General features: G+C 41.8%; 1 protein-coding gene across 1 annotated transcript in view; it reads right to left on the reverse strand.

Moving 5' to 3' along the window:
* Positions 1–17,627, reverse strand: part of LOC106578422 (catenin delta-2) — a 422,676-nt gene that overhangs the window by 380,394 nt on the left and 24,655 nt on the right. Inside the window, exon 2 of the mRNA XM_014157182.3 lies at positions 4,333–4,472. Within this exon, the coding sequence (XP_014012657.3) occupies positions 4,333–4,467 (135 nt within the window). The 5' untranslated portion in view covers positions 4,468–4,472. The remainder of the gene's footprint in view (positions 1–4,332; positions 4,473–17,627) is intronic.

Consider the following 17,627-nt stretch of genomic DNA (forward strand, 5'->3'; position numbering starts at 1 on the left):
ACTGTAGGAGGGAAAGGAGGAGCCACGGCAAGGAACACTGTAGGAGGGAAAGGAGGAGCCACGGCAAGGAACACTGTAGGAGGGAAAGGAGGAGCCACGGCAAGGAACACTGTAGGAGGGAAAGGAGGGGGTGGGGCTGAGACAGAGAGAGTGGGTGGGTGGGTGGGGGGAGGGAAAAAGAGAAAGGGAGTGGGAGTAGGGTGTTCCAGTGAGTATAATTACTGTATATAATATCAAGCTGTATAATTGGTTGTCTGACACTCAGAACACACAGCTGGTCACCTCAACAATAATAAGTGGACAAGGTATGTTGTGTGGGGGTGGGGGATGCACACAAACACACCTCCCTGCTAACAGAAGCTAACAGCCAGGTGTGTCCTCTCTCTGGATTGGTCACCATGGTGATAGCCGTGTGTTTAGCATGTAGGATGGCCACAGAGGGACTGCGCCTGCTAGGTTACCAGGACATTACCACCAAAGAGCTGAAGACACACACACACACACACAGAGGAAAGAGCAGTGTGTGTGTCTGTGTTTAGATCTGATCTGTCCTTGATCACAACATCATACATACATTGCTCTCCCCATACACACACACACTCTCTCTAACCTCTCCCTCTCTCTGTCTTTTCATGAACACAACATTTCCAATTCAGTTCGTCCTTGACCTATAGGCTACATATGAGGAAAATTAAAATGTCCGACATAAAAAACATTTTTACAAGTGTGAAAGGATTTGGTAATGTCCTTGTGACGGCCCGTGATCCAAGGTGAATCCACGTTCCATCAGACGAACCGCTGTTCAAGGCCCATAAACCTCTCCCAATTCAATCAATGGGTCTCAAAGGAACGTGTTATCTGAAAGAATCCCTTTAGATTGTGGAGGCAGAGGAACATTTGACTTTCAGTGGATTGTGAGGGGAGACACACTACATCACCCCTTCAAATTAGTGGATTCGGCTATTTCAGCCATACACGTTGCTGACAGGTGAATAATTCGAGCACACAGCCATGCAATCTCCATAGACAAACATTGGCAGAAGAATGGCCTTACTGAAGAGTTAAAAAAAAATATATTCTGCCCTGCTAGAGCTGCCCCGGTCAACTGTAAGTGCTGTTATTGTGAAGTGGAAACGTCTAGGAGCAACAATGGCTCAGCCGCAAAGTGGTAGGCTTCATGAAATGGGTTTCCATGGCCGAGAAGCCGCACACAAGCCTAATATCACCATGTGTAATGCCAAGAGTCGGCTGGAGTGATGTAAAGCTCACCGCCATTGGACTCTCTGGAGTGATGAATCATGCTTCACCATCTGGCAGTCCAACAGACGAATATGGGTTTGACGGATGCCAGGAGAAAGCTACCAGCCAGAATGCATAGTGCCAACTGTAAAGTTTGGTAGAGGAGAACTAATGGTCTGGGGCTGTTTTTCATGGTTCGGACTAGGCCCCTTAGTTCTAGTGAAGGGAAATCTTAATGCTATAGCATACAATTACATTCTAGACGATTCTGTACTTCCAACTTTGTGACAACAGTTTGGGGAAGGCCCTTTTCTGTTTCACCATGACAATGTCCCTGTGCACAAAGCCAGGTCCATACTGAAATGGTTTGCCAAGATCAATTTGGAAGAACTTGTCTGGCACAGACCTCAACCTCATTGAAGCCCTTTGGAACACCGACTGCGAGCCAGGCCTGATCGCCCAAAATCAGTGCCCGACCTCACTAATGCTCTTGTGGCTGAATGGAAGCAAGTCCCTGCAGTAATGTTCCAACATCTAGTGGAAAGCTTTTCCAATAGAGTGGAGGCTGTTATAGCAGCAAAGGGGGGAACAACTCCATATTAATGCCCATGATTTTGGAATGAGATGTTCGACGAGCAGACTTCTGATCAAGTAGTGTATACTGACACACAGGTGTGCAAACACACACACAGATACTTCCATTTCTCAGGCCATTGATATTAAGTCTCTCTCTTTCTCTCTCCGTTTCTGCACAAACTAGTACAATACTGTAAACACACACATACACTGAGTGTACAAAACATTAAGAATGCCTTCCTAATATTGAGTTGGACTCTACAAGGTGTCGTAAGCGTTCCACAGGGATGCTGGCCCATGTTGACTCCAATGCTTCCCATAGTTGTGTTGCAGTTCTTGACACAAACCGTTGTGCCTGGCACCTACTACCATACCCCGTTCAAAGGTATTTAAATCTGTTGTTTTGTCCATTCACCCTCTAAATGGCACACATACACAATCCATGTCTCAATTGTCTCAAGGCTTAAAAATCCTTCTTTAACCTGTCTCCTCCCCTTCATCTACACTGACTGAAGTGGATTTAACAAGTGACATCAATAAGGGATCATAGCTTTCACCTGGATTCACCTGGTCAGTCTATGTCATGGAAAGAGCAGGTGTTCTTAATGTTTTGTCCACACATACACAACTGTGTGACTGTATACACACACACATACACACACTGAGACATACTTTTCCGTGTCTCTTTTCAATAATGTATTTAGATAGAAGGTTCCCTGTTGAGTGGTTGCGGTGGTTTGTTTTAATGTCTTATTCAATGCTGTCTACTTGGCTGCAGCTCTCCTCTCATAATCTACATAATGTCTCCCCATTACCTCCTCATTCCCCTGCTAAGCACTCATCCTTGACTTCTAAAACACTGAACCCACTGCATAGGACTAGAATACTCATCTTGCTTCTGTGTCAGGTTCTACTACAAATCAGTTTGTAGTTAACCTGTTATGGCTAGGGGGCAGTATTTTCATAGCCGGATAAAAAAACGTACCCGATTTAATCTGATTATTACTCCTGCCCAGAAACTAGAATATGCATATAATTATTAGCTTTGGACAGAAAACACTCCAAAGTTTCTAAAACTGTTTGAATGGTGTCTGTGAGTATAACAGAACTCATTTGGCAGGCCAAAACCTGAGAAGATTCCATGTAGGAAGTGCCCTGTCTGACAATTTCTTGCCCTTCTTGATTATCTCTATCCATTACAGAGGATCTCTGCTGTTACGTGACACTTCCTACGGCTCCCATGGGCTCTCAGAAGGCGGCAAAAAGCTGAATCGTGGCTTTGCAGGCTCTGGCTGAAAAAAAGTAGCGAGTTTGGATAGTGGCTGGTTACAGTACTGTGAGACTCAGGCGCATGCCCGAGTCAACCTCATGCTTTGTTTTCTTTCGTCTGTTTACCTAAACGCATATTCCCGGTCGGAATATTATCGCTTTTTTATGAGAAAAATGGCATAAAAATTTAAAACAGCGGTTGACATGCTTCGAAGTACGGTAATGGAATATTTAGACATCTTTTGTCACGAAATGCGCCATGCTCGTGACCCTTATTTACACTTCGGATAGTGTCTTAAACGCATGAACAAAACGCCGCTATTTGAATATAACTATGGATTATTTTGAACCAAACCAACATTTGTTATTGAAGTAGCAGTCCTGGGAGTGCATTCTGACGAAGACAGCAAAGGTGATAACATTTTTCTTATAGTAAATCTGACTTTGATGAGTGCTACATTTGCTGGGTGTCTAAATAGCTAGCCGTGATGGCTGGGCTATCTACTCAGAATATTCCAAAATGTGCTTTCACCGAAAAGCTATTTTAAAATCGGACACCTTGATTGCACAAAGGAGTTCTGTATGTATAATTCTTAAAATAATTGTTATGTTTTTTGTGAACGTTTATCGTGAGTAATTTAGTAAATTCACCGGAGGTTTGCGGGGGGTATGCTAGTTCTGAACGTCACATGCTAATGTAAAAAGCTGGTTTTTGATATAAATATGAACTTGATTAAACAAAACATGCATGTATTGTATAACATAATGTCCTAGGTGTGTCATCTGATGAAGATCATCAAAGGTTAGTGCTGCATTTAGCTGTGGTTTTGTTTTTTGTGACATTATATGCTAGCTTGAAAAATGGGTGTCTGATTATTTCTGGCTGGGTACTCTGCTGACATAATCTAATGTTTTGCTTTCGCTGTAAAGCCTTTTTGAAATCGGACAGTGTGGTTAGATAAAGGAGAGTCTTTTCTTTAAAATGCTGTGAAATAGTCATATGTTTGAAAAATTTAAGTTTTTGTATTTTAGAGGAATTTGTCATTCGCGCCATGCCCATCATTGGATATTGGAGCAGGTGTTCCGCTAGCGGAACGTCTAGATGTATTAAGATGTGTGTTTTTGATTAAATAAAGAGTGTGTTTAAGTCCCATGCTGACAACTGATATTGACACAAATAATGCACACACACACACACACACACACACACACACACACACACACACACACACACACCGTCAGGCCTACCTGTTCTTTGACGGAGGCCAGGATAGCGGAGGTGGTCTCCGTCCCGTCTGATCCGTCTCCGTTAGATGATGGTAGACCTGGACTCAACAGACTGGCTCCCTTCTCCTGCTCTGATGGCTGGTCCGGCACAGGCATACCTCCTATAGACAACATCAACATCACGTTACATAGTATACAAACATCACATATTGTACCTGCTACAGAACAATAATAATACCATTATGCGGTAACAATATCATTTTCACTACATAGTAACAAATGCATCACCTGAAATGCCTACTATAAACAATATTATTATCATTAAATAGTAATACAGGTAGTATATCTCCTACACAAGAGCAATGATATCATTTCTATACAAACATCACATAATAGGAACATGAGTAGAAAAAAATGTTTTATTATCAAACATCCAATATGGCAGGGCCTTGCAGACTTCACGAAAGGTAGACGCTAGGGGATAATTAGAGATTCTGAGGGTTTAGGCAGTGAAATCAAATCATGTCAGATTATACTGGCCTTTCCAATGTTGCTGGAGCTCCCTCGCTCACACTTCAGAGTGTTAGCTGGCTTATATAACCTGCAGTGTGAGCAGTCTGTCAGCCTATCCTGAGAGAGAGAGAGAGAGAGAGAGAACGATAGAGATGAGAGAGCGAAAGAGATGAGAGAGAGTGTGAGAGAGAACTCTCTGCTAATTCTGTGCAACGCCTTTGTACAGCGTCTCGCTATTGAATGTCGCGAGGCGCTCTGAACGTGCTAACCGCCAATCTGCAGGCTGGCACTGGCACTGGCACGTTCAAGTGGTAAACCTGTTACTGTGAGGAGGCGTTTTAAGAGGTACCGTGTGTGTGTGTGTGTGTGTGTGTGTGTGTGTGTGTGTGTGTGTGTGTGTGTGTGTGTGTGTGTGTGTGTGTGTGTGTGTGTGTGTGTGTGTGTGTGTGTGTGTGTGTGTGTGTGTGTGTGTGTGTGTGTGTGTGTGTGTGTGCGTGTGCTCATTTGTGTCCCGCTCTCTCCCTCCCTCTTTCCGCCCCTTCTAGATTACCAGGACATTACCATCAAAGAACTGAAGAAAAACGCAGACACACACAGAGACTTTCAATTCCCAGGCCATAGATTCTTTTGTGACTCCTCTCCTAGCCTCCCACTCAGACATGTACAGTCAAATTAATCAAACTTTCTCTCTCCCTCTCTCCCTCTCTCTACCCCTCTCTCTCTCCCTCAGTAATATGGATGGTGCTTCGTGATATTCACTGATAACATACAGTATCTGCTTCTGCACAAATTGGTACAATACTGTGCAGATACATACACACACATACATACAAACTGCGCACACAGACACAGACACCCAGTGTGCAGGCTGGTACTGGCAGGTTTAAGAGGTAAAACTGTTACTTGTCTCTTTCTCTCCAACTCCAACTAAGTCTCTCTCGTCCTTCAACATGTTTAACCTTCAGCAGTGTGACTGTCTCCACCATGGTAGCCAAATCACATCACCGTGGGAACTGTGTCCAGGGGTGGGAGATCCCTGCCAGACTGGTTCCTCTCTCTGTCCTTTTACTGGGCCAGAGAGAGACAGGGACACACACACACACACACAAGCAAACACAAAATCCTTTTGGTTAATTTCACATATATACATAGCAGTCATTATGTCACTGATGTCACTTGTCTCACACACAAACACAGGATCCTCTGTATGCCTCATTCATTGCAACAGCTGTTATGTAGGTCTGAATATACTGTGTGCAATAGAACAAATCTATCGCCATTAGTTCTAAATCAATGGGACATTTTGACTCAGTATCAGGTAATGATGCCAGTCACTGAATTGGGATTGAGGCCTATAGATTTCTCAGCATAACCTACACAACAGATACATAGGAATATGACCTTAACTTGACATCTAGAGACAGATATAAGAGAGAGAGAGAGGAACAGAGAGAAAGACAAAGAGAGAGAGGGGGACACTTGTGGGGATTAGTTGAACACAACGCCCTGTTAGTTGACATTGATTAGTATCTGAACACACACACACACAGAGAGACACACACAGTCATCTCGACAGTGTGTGTGTTGATGTGTCAGTATCTGAACAGGGGTCCCTGCCTGGCATACTTGTTATAAAGTGACGACAGCTTATCACTGCTTGGTAATAAACCAACGATGAGACCATATCTGTTCCTCTCAGTCAGTCAGTCACCACCACCACAGTCTCACACACAAACACAGACAGAGAGAAAGACAGAGACAGAGAGAGAGACAGAGAGAGAGAGAGCAACAGAGAGAGAGCAACAGAGAGAGACCGACAGACAGACAGACAGACAGACAGACAGACAGACAGACAGACAGACAGACAGACAGACAGACAGACAGACAGACAGACAGACAGACAGACAGACAGACAGACAGACAGACAGACAGACAGACAGACAGACAGACAGAGAGCAACAGAGAGAGAGAGAGAGAGAGAGAGAGAGAAAGACAGAGAGAGACCGACAGACAGACAGAGAGCAACAGAGAGAGAGAGAGAGAAAGCGAGAGAGACAGACAGACAGAGAGCAACAGCGAGAGATCGAGAAAGCGAGAGAGACAGACAGACAGAGAGCAACAGAGAGAGATAGAGAAAGCGAGAGAGACAGACAGACAGAGAGCAACAGAGAGAGATAGAGAAAGCGAGACAGACAGACAGACAGACAGACAGACAGACAGACAGACAGACAGACAGACAGACAGACAGACAGACAGACAGACAGACAGACAGACAGACAGACAGACAGACAGACAGACAGACAGACAGACAGACAGACAGACAGACAGACAGACAGACAGACAGACAGGTGAGGCATAAGGGATCAGAAGCTAGTGTTTCTCAAGTCTTTATTAAGGGCTGGTGAATGTAGTAGCTTTCCTCTGCTTGGGTAGAGGACTTAATAATGAACTATGAACAATAGACTAAACTTACAGTAAATGGCAATGTCATTGCCCATCAATTATCTGTCACAGTTACTATCTCATTTAATCCTCATAGCAAGCAAGGATTTAATATTGAACAAACTCCTTGGAGACGTTCAGCCACGTTCTCCAAACGTTACATTTTGAAGTTGCTCCAAACATCACATTTTCAGTGTTTTTGTTGCTCCTGCTGCTCTCTATTATTCCATTTCTCTAAACGTCAAAATTCTATGTTAAGGGTTAAGTTTAGGACCTCATTCTGAATGGTTAAGGTAAGGGTTAAGGTTGGGGTTAGGGTTAAAATCAGTGTCCACAACTGGGATCGAACACGCAACCTTCGGATTACACCCATCCACCACCACCACAACACCCTAGCAAAGCCTACTTAATAGTAATAGCGCTCACTGGTGTCCCCTAGTGGCCAGTTTTCAAAGCATTTCCCAAAGTCCTCAGGATTTGGAAAGACCTCCAATTTTGATTTCAATGACCAATGATCAATTACGGAGAGACATTTCAAAGCCAAAAGCTTTTTAAATGTTATAATGCATGACTTGCTTGTGTATTTATGCAGAAAAGCAATGATGACTTTAGCTAATTTCCTTCTGGAAAGGCTTAATATTTAACAGCAATTTGGCTATGAGAGTTACAGTATGCACACATATGTGCACATACACACTCACACACGCAAGCACACACATGCACATACAGTACACTCATACACACACGCACGCACACACATGCACATACAGTACACTCATACACACACGCAAGCACACACATGCATATACAGTACACTCATACACACACGCACGCACACACATGCACATACAGTACACTCATACACACACGCACGCACACACATGCACATACAGTACACTCATACACACACGCACGCACACACATGCACACCAGGGCTGTGCTCAGTTCAGAATTTTTGAAGTGACTCCCATTCAACTGATGAGATTAAATTCAAATTGGATTGGCCACACCTCACAGGATGTAGAATTTGAATGACTGGAAATATCATTTAATTCAGTGCAATTCAACGAAATTCCACTCAGTCATAGAACATATGAGTTTAATTGAATCTGACAAGTCAGACTTCCAGATACCAAAGAATATACAGTGCCTTCGGAAAGTATCCAGACCCCTTGACTTTTTCCACATTTTGTTACGTTACAGCCTTATTTTAAAATGTATTAAATTGTTTTTTTAGGGTCGTTATGGTCATTATGGGATCATGTGTTTAGGTTGCTGAGGATTATTTATTTTTTCATTAATCCATTTTAGATTAAGGCTGTAACTTAACAAAATGTGGAAAAAGTCAAGGGGTCTGAATACTTTCTGAAGGCACTGTATAACTTTTCTCTGGAAACAATATTCATATACTCTTTTAAACTTAATGCTTCGAAATAGCCAATCATATTTCCACCAACCATTTCATTTGTTTGGATTCTTTTTGAAATCTTTAGGGTCAACTTGAGGTTTAACTAGTGCATTCTGGGAAATGTATATTTTCCACATATTTTAAAATTTGAAGTGATTAATGAAATCAGGCAGGTAGCCTAGCGGTTATGAGCGTTAAGCTAGTAACCAAAAGGTCACTGTTTCGATTCCCCAAGCTCACTAGCTGAAAAATCTGTTAATCTGCCCTTGAGCAAGGCATTTAACTCTAATTGCTCCTGTAAGTCGCTCTGGATAAGAGCGTCTGCTAAATTACTAAAATGTTAAATGATAATAACTTACAATATTCAGGTTTTGTTTTCCTTGATCATTCATTTTAAGAGTTTGTCCTGAAAATCTATTGTTTCATCAATATTGTATGTGTATGTCTGTGCCCAATAATGTTTGTACCATGTTTTGTGCTCCTACCATGTTGTGTTTCTACCATGTGGTGTTATGTTGTGTTTCTACCATGCTGTGTTGTCATGTGTTGCTGCCATGCTATGTTGTTGTCTTAGGTCTCTCTTTATGTAGTGTTGTGTTGTCTCTCTTGTCATGATGTGTGTTTTGTCCTATATTTTTATTTAATTTATTAATATTTTTAATCCCAGCCCCAACCCCGCAGGAGGCCTTTTGCCTTTTGGTAGGCCGTCATTGTAAATAAGAATTTGTTCTTAACTGACTCGCCTAGTTAAATAAACATTAACTAAAATAAATAAAAATACAAATAAATGAATATAACAACATGTTTGATGTTTTATGTACAAGATGGATATTTGTATAGACTATACCTTATATAGAATAGAAGATGCATTTGAATAAAATTTCACTGAATTCAATTCTATTTCCATTCATTCTAATTCTAATTGCAATTCAGTATCCTGTTTACTACTTCAATTTAAATTCAAATTCAAGAATTGAATTGGAATTTATGAGGCAGTCTCAGTTCAATTCTGAATTGAGCACAACCCTGACACACACGCACTGAGGCTTATCCCATCTGGAGGTTGGTCAGCAAAGAGAATCCATGCATGAGAAACATGGTTAGATCTAAGCCTGGCTACTATGATGAACATCTGAGGCTTGACACAGCTGATCACAGCTGAAGGCCTCTTAATCACTACAGACTGATCCAGAATCAGAGCTAAACCAAGCCTGATGTATCCTAATCACCACTGACAGCTGACTGCAAATCAGTGCTTAAAGCCAAGTTTCACCCACATTTCATAATTCGGAGGGCATTTTTTTATTATCTCCTCAAGGCCAGGAATGATTGCAATATGATTAGGCTTGTCTTTCCTATAGTAACCACTCCATGCTAATGCTAGCACCGATTACCATAACACAACGGCATACTACTGATTGGAGATCAGTGCTTATAAGGCTGGGTGATTTGTCTCAATCCTTAACCAGTACAGAACACTGATTAAAGAGCAGTGCTTAAAGCTGGAAAGTGTATCTGTGAGTGAGTCTTTGAGTGCCAAGATGCATGTAGTCTATGTAGCTGCAGTGCCTTCAGAAAGTATTCACACTCCTTGACTTTTTCAAAATGTTTATGTTACATCCCGGATTAAAAAATGGATGTCACGCCCTGATCTGTTTCACCTGTCTTTATGATTGTCTCCACCCCCTCCAGGTGTTGCTGATTTTCTCCAGTGTATTTATCCATGTTTCCTGTCTCTCTGTGCCAGTTCGTCTTGTATGTTTTTCCAAGTCAACCTGCGTTTTTCCCGTTCTCCTGCTTTTTGCTATTCTCCTTTATCTAGTCCTCCTGGTTTTGACCCTTGCCTGTTTCTGGACTTTGTACCTGCCTGCCTGACCATTCTGCCTGCCTTGACCACGAGCCTGTCTGCCACTCTGTACCTCCTGGACTCTGATCTGGTTTTGACCTTTTGCCTGTCCACGACCATTCTCTTGCCTACCCCTTTGGATTAATAAACATTGTAAGACTCCAACCATCTGCCTCCTGTGTCTACATCTGGGTCTCGCCTTGTGTCATGATAGTGGCCTAAAAATACAATGATGTTTTTCAGAATTTTTACAAATTCATTAAATAAGACCATTTTAAATGTCTTGAGTCAATAAGTATTCAACCTCTTTTTCATGGCAAGCCTAAATAAGTTCATGAGTAAAAATGTGCTTAACAAGTCACATAATAAGTTGCATGGACTCACTGTGTGCAATAATAGTGATTAACATGATTTTTGAATGACTACCGCATCTCTGTATCCATAAGGTCATTCAGTCGAGCAGTGAATTTGGCTATGAAAAGCCAACTTACATTTACTCCTGAGGTGCTGACCTGTTGCACCATCTACAACCACTGTGATTATTATTATCTGACCCTGCTGAAAATCTATGAACGTTTGAACATCTTGGCCATGTTCTGTTATAATCTCCTCCCGGCCCAGCCAGAAGAGGACTGGCCACCCCTCAGAGCCTGGTTCCTCTATAGGTTTCTTCCTAGGTTCCTGCCTTTCTAGAGAGTTTTTCCTAGGCACCATGCTTCTAAATCTGCATTTCTTGCTGCTTGGGGTTTTAGGCTGGGTTTCTGTATAGTACTTTGTGACATCGGCTGATGTAAAAAGGGCTTTATAAATAAATTGATTGATTCATTGAATGAATTTCAACCACAGATACAACCACAAAGACCAGGGAGGTTTTCGAATGCCTCATACATTTAAATTGTTAAAAATGAAATTATTTAACCTAAAAAAAAAAAGCAGACATTGAATATCCCTGTGAGCATGGTGAAGTTATTAATTACACTTTGGCTGGTGTATCAATACACCCAGTCACTGCAAAGATACAGGTAACCTTCCTAACTCAGTTGCTGGAGAGGAAGGAAACTGCTCAGGGATTTCACCATGATGCCAATGGCGATTTTAAAACAGTTACATAGTTTAATGGCTGTGATTGGAGAAAACTGTGGATAGATCGACAATATTGTAGTTACTCCACAATACTAACCTAAAATGACAGAGTGAAAAGAAGGAATACAGAATAAAAAATGTATTATTTAAATGTTTAATTTAACCTTTATTTAACTAGGCAAGTCAGTTAAGAACAAATTCTTATTTACAATGACGGCCTACCAAAAGCCAAAAGGCCTCCTGCGGGGACGGGGGCTGGGATTAAAAATATATTTTTTAAATACAATATAAATATAGGACAAAACACACATCACAACAAGAAAGACAACACAACACTACATAAAGAGAGACCTAAGACAACAACATAGCAAGGCAGCAACACATGACAACACGGCATGGTAGCAACACAACATGACAACAACATGGTTGCAACACAACATGGTAGCAGCACAAAACATGGTACAAACATTTTTGGGCACAGACAAAAGCACAAAGGGCAAGAAGGTAGAGACAACAATACATCACACAAAGCAGCCACAACTGTCAGTGTCCATGATTGAGTCTTTGAATGAAGAGATTTGGATAAAACTGTCCAGTGTGAGTGCTTGTTGCAGCTCGTTCCAGTTGCTACCTGCAGCGAACTGAAAAGAGGAGCGACCCAGGGATGTGTGTGCTTTGGAGGCCTATAACAGAATTTGTCTGGAAGAACGGGTGTTGTATGTGGAGGATGAGGGCTGCAGTAGATACAGTTGAAGTTGAAAGTTTACATACACCTTTGCCAAATACATTTAAACTCAGCTTTTCACAATTCCTGACATTTAATCCTAGTAAGAATATCCTGTTTTAGGTCAGTTAGGATCACCACTTTATTTTAAGAATGTGAAATGTCAGAATAATTGTAGAGAGAATGATTTATTTCAGCTTTTATTTCATTCATCACATCCCCAGTGGGTCAGAAGTTTACATACACTCAATTAGTATTTGGTAGCATTGCCTTTAAACTGTTGAACTTGGGTCAAATGTTTCAGGTAGCCTTCCACAAGCTTCACACAATAAGTTGGATGAATTTTGGCCTATTCCTCCTGACAGAGCTGGTGTAACTGAGTCAGGTTTGTTGGCCTCCTTGCTCTCACACGCTTTTTCAGTTCTGCCCACAAATGTTCTATAGGATTGAGGTCAGGGCTTTGTGATGGCCACTCAAATACTTTGACTTTGTTGTCCATAGGCCATGATGCCACAACTTTGGAAGAATTCTTGGGGATCATTGTCCATCTGGAAGACCCATTTGCAACCAACGTTTAACTTCCTGACTGATGTTTTGAGATGTTGCTTCAATATATCCACATAATTTTTCCTGCCTCATGAAGTCATCTATTTTGTGAAGTGCACCAGTCCCTCCTGCAGCAAAGCACCCCCACAACATGATGCTGCCACCCCCGTGCTTCACGGTTGGGATGGTGTTCTTCGGCTTGCAAGCCTCCCCCACTTTCCTCCAAACATGACGTTGGTCATTATGGCCAAACAGTTCAATTTTTGTTTCATCAGACCAGAGGACATTTCTCCAAAAAGTACAATCTTTGTCCCCGTGTGCAGTTGCAAACCGTAGTCTGGCGTTTTTATGGCGGTTTTGGAGCAGCGGCTTCTTACTTGCTGAGTGGCCTTTCAGGTTATTTAAATTATAGGACTCGTTTTACTGTGGATATAGATACTTTTGTACCTGTTTCCTCCAGCATCTTCACAGGGTCCTTTGCTGTTGTTCTGGGATTGATTTTGCACTTTTCGCACCAAAGTACATTCATCTCTAGGAGACAGAACGCGTCTCCTTCCTGAGCGGTATGACGGCTCCGTGGTCCCATGGTGTTTATACTTGCGTACTATTGTTTGTACAGATGGACGTGGTACCTTCAGGCATTTGGAAATTGCTCCCAAGGATGAACCAGACTTGTGGAGGTCTACAATTTTCTTTCTGAGGTCTTAGCTGATTTCTTTTGATTTCCCCATTATGTCAAGCAAAGAGGCACTAAGTTTGAAGGTAGGCCTTGAAATACATCCACAGGTACACCTCCAATTGACTCAAATAATGTCAATTAGCCTATCAGAACCTTCTAAAGCCATGACATCATTTTCTGGAATTTTCCAAGCTGTTTAAAGGAACAGTCAACTTAGTGTATTTAAACTTCTGACCCACTGGAATTGTGATGCAGTGAATTATAAGTGAAATAATCTGTCTGTAAACAATTGTTGGAAAAAATGACTTGTGTCATGCACAAAGTAGATGTCCTAACCGACTTGCCAAAACTATAGTTTCTTAACAAGAAATTTGTGGAGTGGTTGAAAAACTAGTTTTAAAGACTCCAACCTAAGTGTATGTAAACTTCCGACTTCAACTGTATCTCAGATAGGGGGGAGTGAGGCCTAAGTGTGTTTTATAAATAAGCATCAACCAGTGGGTCTGCGACGGGTATACAGAGATGGGTATACAGAGATGACCAGTTTACAGAGGAGTACAGAGTGCAGTGATGTGTCCTATAAGGAGCATTGGTGGCAAATCTGATGGCCGAATGGTAAAGAACATCTAGCCACTTGAGAGCACACTTACCTGCCGATCTATAAATTACGTCTCCGTAATCTAGCATGGTCATCTGAATCAGGGTTAGTTTGGCAGCTGGAGTGAAAGAGGAGCGATTACGAAAAAGGAAACCAAGTCTAGATTTAACTTTAGCCTGCAGCTTTAATATGTGCCGAGAGAAGGACAGTGCACTGTCTAGCCATACTCCCAAGTACTTGTATGAGGTGACGACCTCAAGCTCTAAACCCTCAGAGGTAGTAATAACACTGTGGGAAGAGGGGCATTCTTCTTACCAAACCACATAACCTTTGTTATGGAGGTGTTCAGAACAAGGTTAAGGTAGAGAAAGCTTGTTGGACATTAAGAAAACTTTGTTGTAGAGCATTTAACACAAAATCCGGTGGAGGGGGCAGCTGAGTATATGACTGTATCATCTGCAATATAAATGGATGAGAGAGCTTCCTACGGCCTGATCTATGTTGTTGATGTAAATTGAGAAGAGCGTGGGGCCTAGGATCGAGCCTTGGGGTACTCCCTTGGTGACAGGCAGTGGCTGAGACAGCAGATTTTCTGACTTTATACACTGCACTCTTTGAGAGAGGTAATATTCCAAAACATGCAACCTGTTTGCATAAGGCACTAAAGTAATACTGCAAAAATGCGGCAAAGCAATCACTTTTTGTCCCGAATACAAAGTGTTACATTTGGGGCAAATCCTATACAACACATTACTGAGTACTACTCCCATATTTTCAAGCATAGTGGTGGTGTCACGACTTCTGCCAAAGTTGGTCCCTCTCCTTGTTCGGGCGGCGTTCGGCGATCGACGTCACCAACCTTCTAGCCATCGCCGATCCACTTTTCATTTTCCATTGGTTTTGGCTTGTCTTCCATCACACCTGGTTCCAATTCCATCAATTACATGTTGTGTATTTAACCCTCTGTTCCCCCGCATGTCCTTGTCCGTAATTGTTTCTTGTAGTGCTTGTGCATGGTATGCTGGTATTTACCCGGTTTTTGTTTGACCCATTTCATGTATTGTTCTGTTGACGGTGGTTTATGTTTATTAAACGACACCGTTGTAAATCAGTTTTCGCTCTCCTGCGCCTGACTTCTCTGCCGCCAGTACGCACCGCAATACAGGTGGCTGCATCATGTTATGTGTATGATTGTAATCGTTAAGGTCTGAGGTGTTTTTCAGGATAGTTACTCCACAATACAATTATGCAAAATCCTAGAGGAAAACCTGGTTCAGTCTGCTTTCCACCAGACACTGGGAGATTAATTCACCTTTCAGCAGGACAATAACCTGAAAAAAGGCCAAATCTACCCTGAAGTTGCTTACCAAGAAGACAGTGAATGCTCCTGAGTGGCCGTGTTACAGTTTTGACCTAAATCTACTTGAAAGTCTATGGCAAGACCTGAAAATGGTTGTGAAGCAATGACCAACAACCAATTTGACAGAGCTTGAAGAATTTTGAAAAGATTAATGGGTAAATGTATCACAATCCAAGTGTGGAAAGCTCTTAAAGATTTACACAGTAAGACTCACAGCTGTAATCGCTGACAAAGGTGCATCTACAGAGTATTGACTTAGGGGTATGAATTAGAGGTCGACCGATTAATCGGAATGGCGGATTAATTAGGGCCGATTTCAAGTTTTCAATCGGTAATCGGTATTTTTGGCCACCGATTTGCCAATTTTTTTATTATTTTTTTAAATGTTTTTTTTTTACACCTTTATTTAACTAGGCAAGTCAGATTAAGAACACATTCTTATTTTCAATGACGGCCTAGGAACGGGGGTTAACTGCCTTGTTCTGGGGGGATTCGGGGATTCGTTTTTGCAACCTTCTGGTTACTAGTCCAACGCTCTAACCACCTGCCTTACATTGCACTCCACGAGGAGCCTGCATGGCAGGCTGACTACCTGTTACGCGAGGGCAGCAAGAAGCCAAAGTAAGTTGCTAGCTAGCATTAAACTGATCTTATAAAAAACTATCAATCTTAATATAATCACTAGTTAACTACGCATGGTTGATGATATTACTAGTTTATCTAACGTGTCCTGCGTTGCATATAATCGATGCGATGCCTGTTAATTTATCATTGAATCATAGCCTACTTCGCCAAAGGGGTGTTGATTTAACAAGCGCATTTGCGAAAAAAGAACCGCCGTTGCACCAATGTACCTAACCATAAACATCAATGCCTTTCTTTAAAATCAATAAACAAGTATATATTTTTAAACCTGCATATTTAGTTAATATTGCCTGCTAACATGAAATTGTGTCACATCTCTAGCGTTCATTGCACGCAGAGTCATATATGCAACAGTTTGGGCCGCCTGGCTCATTGTGAAGTAATTTGCCTGAATTTTACGTAATTATGACATAACATTGAAGGTTGTGCAATGTAACAGCAATATTTAGACTTAGGGATGCCACCCGTTAGATAAAATACGGAACGGTTCCATATTTCACTGAAAGAAAAAAATGTTTTGTTTTCAAGATGATAGTTTCCGGGTTCGACCATATTAATGACCGTATTAATGACCATATTAATGACCATATTAATGATCGTATTTCTGTGTGTTTATTATATTATAATTAAGTCTATGATTTGATAGAGCAGTCTGACTGAGCGGTGGTAGGCACCAGCAGGCTCGTAAGCATTCATTCAGACAGCACTTTCGTGCGTTTTGCCAGCAGCTCTTCGCTGTGTTTCAAGCTGTTTATGACTTCAAGCCGGGTGGGTATAATTTGTGGAACGTTCCAACAGGAATCTATTCCAAAAACTTCGTAAATAACAAGGTTGCCAAAAAACAACGCATACAAAGTTGTATAGCGGCAGAATAAGATACCGGGTAGTGAGTGGTCTATTTCATTGCGTTTTTCACTCATCATGTTTATTCCGAAAAATGTCTGTCCTCACTCTGTTTGCCTATGGACAAACATTAAGAATAAGCTACGTGGTGAGTTGATGCCTATTTGGCAGCTAGTTAGCTAGGTTTGTATGCGTTGCTACTTTGTATGCGTTGTTGGTTGGCAACCTTTTACTTTACATTTTTTGGAACAGATTCCTGTTGGAACGTTCCACAAATTATACCCACCCCTTCAAGCCTATCAACTCCCAAGATGAGGCTGGTGTAACCGATGTGAAATGGCTAGCTAGTTAGCGGGGTGTGCGCTAATAGCGTTTCAAACGTCACTCGCTCTGAGACTTGGAGTGGTTGTTCCCCTTCCTCTACATGGGTAACACTGCTTCGAGGGTGGCTGTTGTCGATGTGTTCATGGTTTGAGCTCAGGTAGGAGCGAGGAGAGGGACGGAAGCTATACTGTTACACTAGCAATACTAAAGTGCCTATAAGAACATCCAATAGTCAAAGGTATATGAAATACAAATCGTATAGAGAGAAATAGTCCTATAATTCCTATAATAACTACAACCTAAAA

Source organism: Salmo salar, chromosome 19 (genome assembly GCF_965601325.2).
Source record: "Salmo salar chromosome 19, fSalSal1, whole genome shotgun sequence".
NCBI classification, from domain to species: domain Eukaryota; kingdom Metazoa; phylum Chordata; class Actinopteri; order Salmoniformes; family Salmonidae; genus Salmo; species Salmo salar.